The sequence below is a fragment of the Ictidomys tridecemlineatus genome, chromosome 2 (genome assembly GCF_052094955.1).
Source record: "Ictidomys tridecemlineatus isolate mIctTri1 chromosome 2, mIctTri1.hap1, whole genome shotgun sequence".
Lineage (NCBI taxonomy): Eukaryota > Metazoa > Chordata > Mammalia > Rodentia > Sciuridae > Ictidomys > Ictidomys tridecemlineatus.
The window spans coordinates 92,321,482-92,338,051 of NC_135478.1; the positions used below are offsets into that span (position 1 = coordinate 92,321,482).

Sequence of the window (16,570 nt, forward strand, 5' to 3'; positions counted from 1 at the left end):
ATTATGTATCAGGTATGTATGTGCTTTGTTATGAGGTAATCATATTTAAAACATTCTCACATGTACATACACATATGGATTGAATATAACTGTACATTCATCATGAAGTCTAGAGTCAACATCCAGACTTTTCACTGTTGTCTCTACTTTCCCCGTCCATTAAGATATATGCTTTTGCTGCATGAGTAATTCACATAAATGCTTAGAGGAAGCAAAAGAGTGGGAGGCGAACTTTAAAAATGAAATGAGAAGCATAACATCTGGAGAGTGGGATGTGGATAAGAAGGGCTTTCACTTTTGCTTTTTATTCAATTTATAGTTCTATGTTAAACATGAAGCCTATTTGAAAAATTATAACAGGGGCTGGAGAGGCAGCACACATGAGAGGTGCTGGGGTTGAGTCCCCAGCACCAAAAAAGTAGAAGAAATACAAACTGCTAAATATAGCTAGAAGATAAAATACTGTTTTCTATAAAGATCAGTATAATGCTGGGCTTGGTGGTGCAGGCCTCCCACTGGGGAGGTTGAGGCTGGAGGATCTTAAGTTCAGGGCCAGCCAGAGCAATTTAGAGGGATCCTGTCTCAAAATAAAAAGAACTGGGAATATAGTTCAGTTGTACAGTGCCCCTGGGAGTAATCTCCAGTACAAACAAACATATCAGTAAAGGACTGGAGCTGTAGTTCAGCAGTACAGTGCTCGTCTCTTATCATAAAGCAGTGGGTTTGATCCCCAGGTCCACAGAAACAAACAAAAAACCAAAACAGATCAGTATAGTAAGTACTAAACTTCTATAGCTTGGAAATCTGGGCACACTAATCTCCAAGGAAGAGGGAGAATCTCTGCACACTGTTTTTCTTTATTTCATTCATTCATTTTTACGATACTGGAGACTGAACCCAAGGCCTTGCACATGCTAGGCAAGGCCCTAGCACTGAGCTATAACCCCACCCCTTTTTAATTTTATTTTGAGACAGGGCCTCACTATGTTGATGAAGCTGTCCTTGAACTTGCAATCCTGCCTCAGCCTCCCCAGTGATTGGGACTGTAGGTATGCACCACCATGCCTGGCTTGCATGTTGCTTTTTGTGGTACTGGATGATTTTTTCAAATGTTCGTTAATAATTCAAATTTTCTTTTTGAGTTATGTCGTGTCCTTTATCCATTTATACATTCATTATAAGCATTTTCCAACCTTAAATGTGTTGATTGTAAGAATATTTTACAATCAAATATAAAAATATTTTTAGGGGCTGGGGTCGTGGCACAGAGGTCGAGCACCTGCCTATCATGTGAGGCACTGGGTTCGATTCTCAGCACCACATAGAGGCAAATAAATAAATAAAGGTCCATTAATAACTAAGAAAAATATTTTTAAAAAATATTTTTACTGGGCTGGGGATGTGGCTCAAGCGGTAGTGCGCTCGCCTGGCATGCATGTGGCCCGGGTTCGATCCTCAGCACCACATACAAAGATGTTGTGTCTGCTGAAAACTAAAAAAAAAATTAAATAAATACTAAAAAATACATATTTTTACTTCTTGGAACCAAAGATCAAACCCAGTGCCTTGTGTGTGTGCTCAACCACTCCTAATTATGATTTCTAACTTCACAATACTGTGGTTAGAGAACATACATTGCAATGTTTCAAATTCACTAAAAACTACTTTATGGCCTAATATGTATTCTATCTTGGAGAACGTTCCATGTGAGGTGTGAAGAATGTGTCCTCTGCTGTTGGGGGACAGAGTGCTCTACAGGCCACTGCTGTGTCTAGCAGTGTTCCATTTCCTTGTTGGTCTTCCGTGTGGTTGCTTATCCATCACTGAAATAGGGGGTACTGAAATCTCCAACTGGCATTGGTGAACTGTTTCTCCTTTATGGTTCTATCAGGTTTGCTTCATGTATCTTGAGGCTTTGTTATGCAGAGCAGGTGTTACATCTTCTTGAGGACTGACCTTTTCGATCATTATCAAAAGTCATCTCGTTTCTAGTGACAACTTTGGCTTTCTAGTCTATTTTGACTATTAGTACAGACTCTTCAGGTTGCTTCTAGTTACCATTTATGTGGTAGATCTTGTTCCGTCCTTTTAGTTTCAACCTCTTTGGATTTCTAAATATAAACTATGTCTTACAAACAGCTACAGTTAAACCATGGTTTTAAAAAATCCATTCTGCCTGCTGATATTGTGATGCACACTGTAATCTCAGCTTTTAGAAGGCTTAGACAAAAGGATCACAAGTTCAAGGCCAGCCTAGGCAACTTAGAGCCTCTGTCTTAAAATAAAATTTAAAAGGGCTGTAAACATAACTCTGAGACAGAGAAACTGTTTTTTAAAAAAATCTATTCTGCCAGTCTGGGGCTATGGCTCAGTGGCAGAGCACTTGCCTAGCACATGTGAGGCCCTGAGTTCAATCCTCATCACCATATAAAAAATAAATGAATCCATTCTGTCAATCCCTACCCTTTAAATTAAGTACTTAATCCCTTTACATTTACTGTGGTTATGAATAAGGTTACATACTGTTTGATTCCATTTATAACCTACTAGAAAAGTCAAAAACTATGGGGCCAGAAAAGATATAAGGGATCTGCAAAGATTAGATGGTTACTACTTTATAGGCAGCATGAGAAAACCTCATGGGGTGAAGGAAATCTTAATTGTAAGGTCAGTTATATGACTATATATATTCATCAAAACTCACCAAACCACATACTTACGAAGGATGAATTTTATGTAAATTTGACCCCAATAAACAAAACTTGGAGGTAAAACAAGTTCAAATAATTTGCACAATATAACTTTTATTTAAAAAAATAACTATGTGGGGCTGGGGATGTGGCTCAAGCGGTAGCGCGCTCAGCTGGCATGCGTGCGGCCCAGGTTTGATCCTCAGCACCACATACAAACAAAGATGTTGTGTCCGCCGATAACTAAAAGATAAATATTAAAAAAAAAAAACTATGTATATGTGTGCATTTGTAAATGCTGCTAAACACATAGCAAATTGTAAGAAGCAGGACATAAAATCAACATAAAAAAATCAATACTTTTCCTATACACCAATAACAAATTTGCTGAAAAAGAAAACAAATACAATTCACAGTAACCTCAAAACAACAACAATAATAAAAACCTAGGAAACCCCAACCAGGGAGGTTAAAGACCTCTACAATGAAAACTATAGACACTGAAGAAAAGAAATTGAAGAAGACCTTAGAAGATGGAAAGATCCCATGTTCCTGGATAGGTAGAATTAATATTGTTAAAATGACTATATTATTAAAAGCAGTCTACAGATTCAAAGCAATCCCCACTGAACTACCAATGACATTCATCACAGATTTGGAAAAAACAGTCCTAAAATTTATTTGGAAAAATAAAAGGCCCAAAAGAGCCAAAGCAATTCTAAGCCAAAAAAGCAATGCTGGAGGCATCACAATACCTGACTTCATATTACATTGCAAATTTATAGTAACGAGCCACATGGTACAGGCATAAAAACAGACACATGACCAATGGTACCGAACAGAAGACACAGAAACAAACGGCACAGATAAAGACATCTGATCCCTGACAAAAGCACCCCGAATATATACTGGAAAAAAGACAGCCTTTTCAAAAATGGTGCTGGGAAAACTGGTTACCCATATGTAGAAGAATGAAAGTAGACTTTTCTCTTTTTTAAAACCATGGTTTAACTGTAACTGTTTGTAAGACATAGTTTATATCTCTCACCCTGCACAAAAATTAACTTGAAATGGACTAAAGACCTAGGAATTGGAGCAGATGCAACTCTAGAAGGAAATGTAGGGTCAACACTCCAACATATAGACACAGGCATATAGCCTTCCTCAATAGGATCCCTAAGCTCAGGAAATAATACCAAATATAACAAATGGGATGGCATCAAACAAGAAGCTTCTACACAGCAAAGAAAACAATTTACACATGAAGACAGAACCCACAGGATGGGAGAAAATCTTTGCTAGCTACTCTTCTGACAGCATTAATGTAGAGAATATACAAAGAACGCAAACTTAACACCAAAAAAACCTAATCAATAAATAGGCAAATAAACCAGATAGACACTTCTGAAAGAAGTATAAAGGGCCAACAAATAATGAAGACTTGTTTAATATCTTTAGTAATTAGGGAAACGCAGATCAAAACAACACTGAAATTTCAGTTGAGTAATAGAGTAAACAAGTAATAATAAATGCTGAAAAGGATATGGAGAAAAAGGAACATGATCACACTGTTGGTTTGTACAGCCATTATGGTAATCAGCATGGAGGCTCCTCAAAAGACTAGGCCTGAAACCACCCACGAGACCCCGCTACAAAATTCCTCAGGATTTATCCTTGAAGAATTAAAGTCATACTACAGCGACACACACACACCCATGTTTAGAGCAGCACAATTCACAATAGCCAAATTATGGAACCTGCCTAGGTGTCCACCAGTGGATAAAAAGAAAATGTGGTAGATATACACAATGGAGTTTTATTCAGCCATGAAGAAAAATAAAATTATATCATTTCTTTTTCTGTTTTTTTTTTGAGAGAGAGAGAGAGAATTTTTTAATATTTATTTTTTTAGTTTTTGGCGGACACAACATCTTTGTTGGTATGTGGTGCTGAGGATCGAACCCGGGCATGCCAGGCGAGTGCGCTACCGCTTGAGCCATATCCCCAGCCCATCAGTGCCCGAGCACTGAGGAATTATTTTTTTTGTTCTTGAGTTTCAATAATAACCAGGATTGCGGGATTGTTTTGTTTTTCCGGTGTCAACTGTTCTGGATTGACTTTTCCAGTGGGTCCCTATAGGGTCTCCATTCAAAGCATCCTGTCCTTTCTGTCTGCAATTCAGTTCTTCCTTCACTTGGGGAAAATTCCTTACTCATCTCCCAATACAACCATGACGCCCCTGATCATGTTTTGGTGAACAGTGCACCCCACACATGATGTTGGTACATGAGATTGCCACAGATCTGGAAAGTCCCTATCTCCTAGAGATGCCTGGGTTATCCAGCTACTCACATTTGTGGGCATGCTGGCGTAAACAAACCTGCTTAGATGTGCACGCATAAAATTACCTGTGTGCTATGCACAGTACATACTGTCATCTGTGAACCGTAGCTGCACAAAAGGCAGATCCCCAGAATTTGGAAATAAGGTTTAATGTACTTTTTCTGTTTTTGTTTTTGAGGTGCTGGGGATTGAACCCTGTGCCTTGCACATGCTAGACAAGACACTTTACCAATGAACCATGTCCCCAGCCCCAGCTCTACCACTGTGTTATAACAGTAGTCAGTACAGGAACTCTCTGTACAGGATTTATAGCTTTGGAGCAATAAGCTGTGCCCTATGATCTACGTGAGCAGGAAGCTATACTATCTAGGTTTTGTTGTCTTTTTTGTTTTGTTTTGTTTTTGTTTTAACACTAGGGATTGAACCTAGGCAAGCCTCTCCTCCTGAACTACAGCCCTAGCCCTTTTATTTTATTTTGGGGCTGGTTATAAACCTACAATCCTCCTGCCTTAACTTCCCAAGGTGCTGAGATTACATGTGTGGGCCCTGTGCCTGGCCCCCACAGTCTGTGGAAGTACGCTTGATGTTGCTCAGGCAACAAAGGCAACCACCTAAAGACATTTCTCAGAAAGTGTTCCTGTTGTCAAGCAAAGCAGGACAGTCCTTTTTCCTTACATTTATTGAGCTTGTTACTGCACGGATGCTCATTACACCCATTTGGATTATCTTCATACTTCATCATTATTATCTTTCATCTAATTGCTCCAATATCTTTGTTTTCTTCCCCATTTATGATGAATAGGCCAAGCCTTTCCTTGTTATATTTGGAAACATTCATAAGGTTCCATTTCTGATTTTTTTCTTTTTTGTAATTTTTCTTTTTCCTGTTTCTGATTTACTTGGTAGTTCTAATATGGCATGGTTTTTGTCTAAAATTTATTTCTTTTTTTCTTTCCTTCAAGACAGGATCTGGCTAATTTGCTGAGGTTGGCCTTGAACTTGAGATCCTCCTGCCTCAGCCTCCCAAGTCTCTGGGATTACAGGTGTGCACCATGCACCAGGCTTCAATTTGTTTCTTTAGCTTTTCATTCTTGGTTACAGTTATGTGGTTGGATCACCTCTGTGAGCACTTGGTTTACTCAAATAATTTAAGTTTTTATAAAACATGAAGCACTATTTGGGTAATGGGTATTGTTTGAGTAATGTTTCCTCATGGCCTGAATTTCTCTTTTCTCATTGGACTCCTATGTTCCTTTCTTTTTTCCCTTTTACTATAATGTATATTCAACTGTTCATCTTATCATAGGCAGGTTTACACTTTAATTTGCTAGGTTCATTTCCCCTGAGACCTTCCAACCAGAAGGCCTTCTCTCTCCACCCCCAAGGTAAGCTGAGAAGCTGGGCACTGCAGTCTACAGTTTCGGCAGCCCGAGGGCCCTGGGGTAAAAGAAAGATGGCAGGAATTAGAGGTCTCTTTTCTTTAGGGTCCTGTACCTCATTCTTCTGTCCGAACAGAGGTGATCCTGTCCCCACAGGATGCCCTCAGGCCTCAGTCTTGGGGCAGACATTACAGGGAAGCACTTTCAGCATCTGCTCTCTCCTCCCTGGAGAAGGAAGCTGGCCTCCTGTGCCTGGAGGCCATGGTGTGATTAATGCTCTCCTGGAGGTCTGAGCTTTTCTTCCTGAATAAGAAGGTGAAGCTGTGAGGAGAGTCCTTGCCTTCCCGGTAGCCTTCCCCTGCTTCCCTCTGGAAGGCACAATCTCTGGAATAGACAAGAGCTAACGCTGAGGATGGAAGCAAAGCAGAGAGGAAAGGAAGGGCACTCCGAGAGGCCATTTCTGAGGGGCTCTTCCCGCTGGATGCCTACCTGTGGACTGATTGTCGGGGCCCACCAATGTTTGCTGGCTGGAAAATGACAACTGGCAGTTTTTCCTACTTATGATAAAGTCCTGAGGTGGGAGGAGAGGACTTCTGCACTCACAAATCTCCCCTGGACCTTCCCCGAAGCTGCCTTCTTGCCTTGGCAGTCTAAGGTTTTCCTACTGGATTGAGCTTGAAGATGGGCAGAATTAAAGCAAAAATTTCCAGAATTTTTCTATCCATCTTCCTTGCCACTCACCACTGGAAACACAAGATCAAACAGTCAAACCACAATTGTGTTTCTCCTCTTGCTTACCAACATTAAAGTTTACAGAGTGAAGTTGATTAGCTTTGCTGGTTTTTCTGCTTCCAAAAATATATACTTTCAGTGCTGAGATGGAACTCAGGGATCCTTTAACCCTGCCTGGGTTAAAATTTTATAAACCTTTTTGTTCTTTATTTTGAGACAAGTCTTGCTAAATTGCCAAGATTATCTCAAACTAGCAATCCTCCTGTCTCAAGATCCAGAGCAGATGGGATTACAGGCATATGACACTGTGCCCTGCTGGAGATGTATTTTTTAAATATTTATTTTTTAGTTGTAGTTGGACATAATATCTCTCTTTTATTCCTTTATTTATTTTTATGTGGTGCTGAGGATTGAAGAACCCAGGGCTGCACACGTACTGCTGAGCCACAACCCCAGCCTGAGGTTTTTATTTTTATAGTTAAAAGAAAGTGTTCATATCATTAGGTGTTGAAGGGGGAGAGATGCTGAGATCCAGCTTGAATCAGTCCTATTTGTGCAGAAGTCCCCTGAGCCCAGACTAAAATTAAAATAGCTTATGATGAACATTTTTTCAAAATAATATATGACAAGCTAAAAATAGCTTTCCTTTCTAACCATTCATGTCTGAGAATTCAATTTAGATGATGAGCCCAGTGGTCTGTGCACAGCCTCTGCTGCAGAAACCACTGGTGAGCTACAGCTGTCGACTTATCTACGCCCACCCCCGTCCCATTTCCAAAAGCAAACTGAGCCTCATCCTGCAAATAACCAGGGGGAAATCAGCACTGTTCCCATAGTGACTGCTCAGTGTATTTGCTTTCTTTACAGGCTGGAAATCTGTGAGGCTTGGAAATGATAAATCAGACATCTAAAGGTGACCGCCCAAAGCAACTACTTCTATTGAAGAACTCACACTATTATTTTTAGCATTCCTTAAGAAAAGAAAGTAACACTCTGTGTGATGTCCATTAATCTTGAAGCTACATGACATAACTGAATTCACACTGACTGTGTCCACCATCCCCACACAGTAGATGCTCCACTGATTTGGTGATCAGGCTTTTGGCAACCACAACTGTGTGACAAAGGTATGGAACCAGCAGTGGCTGAAACCAGGTGCAGAAGAGGAGGCAGAGAATCCACCTCTCATGATCAAAAGAGGACCCAGGGCCCTGGGTAAAACCAGATACTCATCCAGCTCCACATACCCATGCCTGGGCCCCTCCCTTCACACTCTGTGACGCCCACCTACTCTGCATGGAGAGAGGCACTCACGGCAGTGTTCTAAGGAGCAGAGATAGCTACAGAGCAAAGAAGGCACAGCTTGCCCTGCTGGAGCACAGGCAGTGACATCTAGGATGGGCCTCTGACGATATGGGACCAAAGAAGGGGAGGACAGACAGAAATGCCCACAGGTGAAGGCTGGCAGCCAGGAGTGAAGGGCGAGCAGAGAAGCAGGCACAGAGGTGGAATCAGCAGGAAAGCTGGGGTACATCGGTGGCAAGGCCAAGGGCTCAGAGAGAGCAGAAAGGAAGCCACTCAATTTTGCCATTACTAAGTGATGACTTTAGTCAGAGCCATTTCTGGAGTGCACTGGTGGCTAAGAGCAGGCAGCAGGGGATGGGAAATGGGAGGTGAAAAATAAAGGCAAAAACCAGATTCCTCTCTTAAAGAAAAGAGTATAAGATGGTAAGTGTGAACAGTGTGGCAAGATTTAGAACTGCTGTTAAGGAAAGGAGGATTTCCTGTCCTCTATAAGATTCTAGAGGCAGCTGCTGTAGGATGGGCTGCAGGCAACAGGGACTGGTGACAGTCTGAGTGGAGAAAGGAGGCGTACAACACTGACCAAGAGAATGAGCAAACTGTGGTACACCATCAAGCAGAACACGATCCCGCCCTGGGAAGGAAGGGAGCACCCACTCCTAACCAAAGTAGGGACTGACACATGCTTCAATCTGGATAAATGCAAACCATGCTCCGTGAGGGAATCCAGTCACGAAGGGCCACACAGCATGTGCTCTATTTCTGTGAAATGTCCAGAAGAGGCCAATCCTCAGAAACAAAAAACTGGCTGCCAGAGGCCAGGGAAGCAGAATGAGAAGGGCCTGCCTCATGGCACAGGGTCTTCTTGGGGTGATGAAAATGTGTTGGAACTAGATAGAGGTGGTGGCCACACAACACTATAAATGCTCAATTAAATGCCACTGAACTATACATCGTAAAACGATTAAAAGCAACTTTTATGTGTATCTCACACACACACACACACACACACACACGCGCGCGCACACACACTCACATAAGCACACATGTACACATACACACAAACCAACCTGAGGTGACAAGAAACATGGGCAGCAAACAATCAGGGCAACCCTAATTCAAGCTTCATCTCTTTGGAGTCATCAAGAGGGGCTAAGTTATGTCTACTGTTAGGCTGCTGAAGAAAATAATTTCATACAGTTCGATCTAATATATTCTCTCTTAAAAGACAACGCACTCTGTGCAACACTAAATGACTGCTGTCACTGTTGATACCAGATATATCAAACACTTCTGCTGCTCATAATCCTATCTGATCCTGGCTATTGCCCTTCTCTCCACCTAAAATGAAAAAGCCAACTTGGAAAGGAGACCTAATTTTAGTTGGAGCCAGGAACAGTGGTGCATGCCTGAAATCCTAGCAACTTGGGAGGCCAAGGCAAGAGGATCACAAGTTCAAGGCCAGCCTGGGGCTGTAGCTCAGTGGCAGAGCGCTTGCCTAGCATGGGTGAGGCACTGGGTCCGAGATCCTTAACACCACATACAAAAAAATAAGCAAATAAAATTAAGGTATGCTGTCCATTTATAACTCTTTTTTAAAAAAAGGGCTATGGATGTGGCTTAATGGTTAAGTGCCCCTGGGCTCAATCCCTGGTACAAAAAACAAACAAAACAAAAAACACCCCCCACAAAAGAAGGTCTGGGGATACATCTCTGTGGGTAGAGAGCCCTGGGGTTCAATCCCCAGTACTTCCCTGCCACCCCACCAAAAAAGTTTCAGCTGGAGAGAACTGTCTGATAGAGAAAGCAGGCCACACAGAATGCACACAGGTGGATTGTTTCTGGCTTAGCCAACTCCTTTCCAGAGGACTATGGATAAGCAGTTGATTCCCCTCCAATTGCAAAAGTACCCCCTTCATGTAGCTCCTCGGCAGTCAGGTCACATGAGGTTTCTAATGCAGAACAACAATGGCTATTATCACTCTCCAACTTTTTGTTTCTTTACTTGTTTTTTGGCATGATACTAGGGATTGAACTCTGGGCTCTGCAGATGCTGGACATGTAATCCTAGCTACTCAGGCAGGAGAATTGCAAGTTCAAGGACAGCCTGGCCAACTCAGCAAGACCCTGTCTCAAAACAAAATAAAAACAGCTTTGGATGTAGCTCAGTGGTACAGTGCTTGCCTAGCACACATGAGGCTCTGGCTTCAATCTTCAGCAACATACACACACACACACACACACACACCACACACACACAAATGTTTTGAAAGTATAATAGAGCCTAATGAATTAATTTTCTATAAACTAAGGGTGCTTCTAAGTTATTTTAAGTGAATGAGTCTTACTTGGAAAGTCAAAGGTCATATTTTCTCTTCTATGTGGAGGTTAGAGAGAAAATAGGGGGAAAAGGGCAAGGTAACTCTTGAAAATAGAAAGGATACCAAATGAATACAGGAAGGGGACCAGGAGAGGGAAAGGGGAGGAACTGGGGAATGAACTTGACCAAATTACATTATGTGCACATCTGAGTATGTAACAATGGATCTCACTAATATGTATAATGCATCAAGGAAAAAGATAAAAGATTAATAAATAAACAGGAGATTCTCTCTACTCTTTTGAAATGTATTTGTATCAATAATAATCTATAATGGTTTCTGGTAATCAATATCACTCTCCTCATTCTCTATCATAAAAGTATTGTTTTATTTCACACCCACCTGTCTTTTTTGAGTTAAATATTACAAAAGGAAGTCACTTTTTTAGCTGATCCTTATAGGTGTTATTTTCTAACAGTCTGCAAAATAACTGATTTTCAAACTATTAATCACAAAACCTTTTCAATATGAAGCTACCTGAAACCCCTCTTGTGAAGAGAATAGAGCTACCAGGATGCAAAGGAACTCTGGAAACCTCTGTCCAAGGAGTCACGGGGTCTCCTGAGCTCCTTCTAGCACTAAGCAACAGAGACAAGCAATCTCTCAGTCCAGTTAAGCTCAAAACATAAGAGGATGATCTCTGTTCTCAGATTTATGGAATCTATTCTTTCTAACAAGATATTAAATGAAATGAGAAAAAAAAAAGAAGGGAACAGACTCAGCACTTGATTGAAATCCTTCTTTTCCAAGTCTTGGTAGACACATTGGTATTTAAATGTCAAATGTTTTAGATGTTCTAGCTAGTGCCAGGAAAAAAAGAACCTCTGCTGGTCAAAGGGCTGCTATTTTTCATGAACTCCAATTTCTCACATGCTGATCAAAAGACATGCACTGACTCTACATAGTCAACACACTTTGATTCTTTTCCAGATCCAAATCAGAAGATGACAAGTATCTCTTGACACTACTTGCTGAATAATATTGAGCAAATGCTTATGTTCCCTGTGGTTCCATTTCCTCTTTCATGAACAGGATAACATTAGTGCCCCCATGCAGAATTGTGGTGATTACTGAGATGATAGCTGTAGTCTATTTGTGCCTGCCACACAGTAAGAGCCTGTAAAGCTACTATCACCAACACCAGCATCACCATCTTGGTTTCTGGAGAGACATGGCACTTCTTTCATGAAACGAGAAAACTGTGGAATGCTATAATGAAGACTTTAAAGGACTTAGTGCTGGAAGGAGCTCAGGAGACCCCGTGACTCCTTTAAAGTCTGAAATCAACTCTCCTAAAAATGATTTCACCACAAACTGCACTGTATCAATGAGCACTCAATACAATGACCCCAAACTCCTCCATCCCAAGTGAAAATTAACATTTGCAAGACACAATGGGGAAAAATTTCTTTTTCCCTTTGTATTATCAAAGTAAGAATGAATGACTATACAAAAAAAGTCTCCTAAAAAATTTAAAGCTCCTGCTCCGACAGCAGAAGTGACTAACAATTCAACACTAGCAAGGACTACAAAGCAGAATACAGTGTCCTCTTTTTTTTTTCTTAATACTTTTAGTTGTAGATGAACACAATACCCTGGTGCTGAGGATCAAACCCAGTGTCTCCCACATACCATGAACCACAATCTCTGCCCAGAATACAGCATCCTTTATAATCAATTTTGTTCCCATGGCTAATCAACTTCTGTCAGGAACCTCTGTAATTTAAATATAGAAGCAAATGGCTATATATATCCATTATATAAATCTATATTATATATATATATCTCCATCCAACTATATATATATATATGCACACTAGTGCACATATATTCAATTTCATTAGGAAATGCTTGAACAATTCTTGAAAAGCAGAGTTCTATTTAAAATCAATTGTCAACTCTCCCACAAAAATCCATATTCTTTTTTTTTAAGTTGCAGATGGACACAATATCTTTTTTTTTTTTTTAACAGAGAAGGAGAGAGAGAATTTTTCAATATTTACTTTTTAGTTCTCGGAGGACACAACATCTTTATTTATTTATTTATTTATATGTGGTGCTGAGGATCGAACCCAGTGCCCCGTGCATGCCAGGCAAACGCACTACCGCTTGAGCCACATCCCCAGCCCCAGACACAATATCTTTATTCATTTATTTTTTAATGTGGTGTTAAGGATCGAACCCAGTGCCTCACACATGTGAGGCAGGCCCTCTACCACTGAATTATAGCCCCAGCTCCAAAATCCATATTCTTAAAGTCTGCTTCCTTAAAACCAATTCTGATGAAAAAAAAATCTTGAGAAAAATAACTTTGAAATCCAAGCAATGGTAAGAAGATATTGTCCCCTTCCATTTAAATGCTTTGCTACAATCACCTAATAAGGACCTTTTTTCCTTCCTACTTGCTTGTGAGATCAAGTGTCTTGTGTTCTTTTATTTTATTTTTGTTAGTGAATCTGTCAGTTCACTTCTGACCTGAATTCTACATAGCACACTTGAAAGCAAGGAGACACAGCACAGGTAGCCGGAAATCCCACTCGAAATGGGCACGACCACACTAAGGAGACCTGAGCAGCCTCCAGGAGCACTGCAACAGCAGCAGATGTCAGCACAGCAGATCCAGAAACCCCACCAAAGGTCCACTGACCTTTTGATGACTTGTGACTTCGTCTCTGCTTCTCCCCAGCTCCTCGGCAAGTTTGACGTTCTCTTCTTGCAGTGCTGAAAGCTGCTGGGACTTCTGAGCTGCCGCCTGCTTTAGGGTTTCTCTGCAAGGACAGTGAGTGCAGGGTTACCATAGAAACAAGACAGGCAAGGAAACTGTGGGAGACAACCAGCTTCATAAGCACTGAGGAAAATAGACCTGGGTCACGTGCCCCATAGGCTCTATAATAACAGGAGACAGTGTTATCTACACACAGGAGGGGCCTCACGGCTTTAACCTCTAAAAGGAGGGCAGCTGTCTACAATTACTGTTTTTTAAAACCTAATAAACACTATAGCCATTCTCCCACCAATCACACTTACTCCACATGAAAGGGAATTTTGCAATGAAATAAATGAGAAGGTCAGTATAGTCCTCCCATCTTTAGGAATATGTCCATTAATATTTATAAAGTGGTTTAATTTGCTGCCAAGGCTTTCTGTTCTACCTGCACAGATCTATAATCTGTTTTTCTCTGTTAGTCATAAAAATCTAATGGTTCCATTTGCCAGTAACTGTCAGAGTCAAGCGCTGATGTGAATCTGAACAGACTTTTAGGACACCTAGAAATGAAATGCCTAAGGAAATGGCTTCCCAATTAAGCATTAGGTATTTTATTTCATGGTATTCTTTTCATTAATGCTAATTCTTTTTTAAAAGCAAATTAAAATATAATATAGCCTGCTAACCCATACCACAAGTATTTTTACCTAGGCAGGTATTTACAAGAAAGGTATGTTTAGTAAATATCTTCCCATTATTAAAACTAAACCAAAATACACATTCTAAATTATTATCCTCAACACATGGATATTCAAAATATTTTACTTGATTGCTGGGTATTAATTTTGTGCCATGGAAGGTTTTGATGCAATTGTGAATTTTAAATAATCCTGTGCTGGTGAATCTCCACTCAAAGGCTGTCATATGTGGCTGAATTCTGAATCCAGTCATCTGGGCATGAATCCATCTGCTGATGCATGAACACATCTATTTTTAACTTCAATTGTCTAATGGGTGGCAGTGCTTGGCATCTTCAATCTCTCCACCTACCTATAATATGCATACTGTGAGGACTTCATGAAGATTTGGGGAAATCAATCTACACAAAAATTCTTTTAGAACACTAAATTAGACCTATAGAGATATTTAGCAAATGAAGAAAAAGTGAGAAGGAATTTTAGTTTCAGGTAATTAGTGACTCAAAAGCTAGAAGGCATGATTTTAATTATGGATCTATCTATCGCTGTATTATTCACTCACACACACATATATAAACATGCCCACACCACACACTGCAGTTGAAGTTCATCTGGCCAAAGTCCAAAAATCCTTGATAAATCGGAAGATTTTACTTCTGATTAAATCATAAGCCAAACATTGCATTTCTCAGGTGGTCACTACCTTCAAGAGGCCATCAGGTCTCAGCATTTGTGTGCCTGTCACATCACAGTGATATCTGTGCTACTCCTCTCTTTATTCCCTCTTAAAAATCCCCCCACCTTTTTTTTTTTTTTTTTTTTGGTACTGGAAATTGAACCCAAGGCCTTGCACTAGATAAGTGCTCTACTTACTGAGCCACAGCTCCAGCTTTTTTCATTTTATTTTGAGACGGAATCTCAGTAAGTTGACCAGGTGGGCCTCTAACTTGTGATTCCCCCTGCCCCAGTCTCCTGAGTAGCTGGGATTACAGGCATGCACCACTGTGCCTAGTGATTTTGTCTTTTAAATTTTTTTTAACTCTTGGTTTATATTAAGAGGCTGCAGTAAGGAGAATTAAAACAAGGAGTCAAAGAAGTAATCTAAAATACTTGAAGTCAAAATATCCTCAAGTATTGATCTATGAAAATGGAACTTACAGTTTTATAATTTAAAAAATGCTTTCATGTAAATTTTCTCATTTAACCCTCAAAGCACAGGAGGGATAATATATATTTATATTTTAAGATTATAAAACTAAAACTGAGAGAAGATTTGCTCTAAATCATGTCATTAAGTCATAGAACCAAAAGAATTGGAAGCGATTCAAATAAAAGGACACCATTTAGTTTGTCTCTAGTAAAGACATAAATTTCATAGAAGGAACTCCCACATCCCTAACTGTGGAGATACTCAGGCATGATTCCGAAAACACCCATGAAAACATTTCTAACAATTTTTAAAGAAGCTACTTTTCTGCGGGACAAGATGTCTTGAAACAGAAAGATTTCTACATCTTTACAACAGAGAGGCAGGCATCCAGGGGAGGTGGTGCTTGCCTGTAATCCAAGCAGGCCATGGCAGGAGGATCTCAATTTCAAAGCCAGTTTCAGCAACTTAGTGAGATCCTGTCTCAAAATAAAAAGGTTGAGGATATGGCTCAGTGGTTAAGCGCCTCTGGGTTCAGTCCCCAGTAATACCAAAAAAACAAAAACACCCGAGAAACAAAATAAACATTGTTAATATTGACTTGTAAATTTTTTTCTCATTAATCCATCACAAATCTATTCATGCTAAATATATCCTAATTTATTACTAAATAAAAATTATATTGCTTATAGCATTTTTTCTGATACAAAGTTACATATCAGTGAGAGACCATTTTATTAACATGTTCCCTAGCTAAAATTAAGGGTTTTCCTAAAATCAGTCTAGTAAGTAGCACAGAGGAGAAAAACATTCAATTAACCAGTGCTGGTTTCCCAGAGGCCAATGTCCTATAGGAAAGTGTCCTGGGAGAACTCCCATCTACACTGGAATCCCCACCATTTTTCCTTTTGAGACAGGGTCTGGCTGGGGGCCCAGGCTGGTCTCAAAGTTCCTATCCTTCTGCCTCAGTCTCTGAGTCACTGGGATTACAGGTGCGCACCCCACAACCAGCTGGCAACCCTTTTCTCTAGGGAGCTCAGTCCTATCGGGTGAAGAGAGATGCCAGGACAGCTTTGGAAGCATGTCCAACCTCAGGGAAACGGGCAGCTGCTCATTCTCCAGCTTTGAGCACCGAGGAATGCAACTAAGGGGCACAAAACCACTATGCTGCTTTGAGAAGTGCTGCTCCCA

The 16,570-nt window shown here is 40.4% G+C and overlaps 1 protein-coding gene across 23 annotated transcripts in view; it reads right to left on the reverse strand.

Moving 5' to 3' along the window:
* Clip1 (CAP-Gly domain containing linker protein 1) overlaps positions 1-16,570 on the reverse strand; it is a 115,396-nt gene that overhangs the window by 13,754 nt on the left and 85,072 nt on the right. For all 23 annotated transcript variants that reach the window (XM_078039270.1, XM_078039250.1, XM_078039259.1 and 20 more), the window contains one exon: positions 13,475-13,595. In XM_078039270.1, coding sequence (XP_077895396.1) covers positions 13,475-13,595 — 121 coding nt within the window. The remainder of the gene's footprint in view (positions 1-13,474; positions 13,596-16,570) is intronic.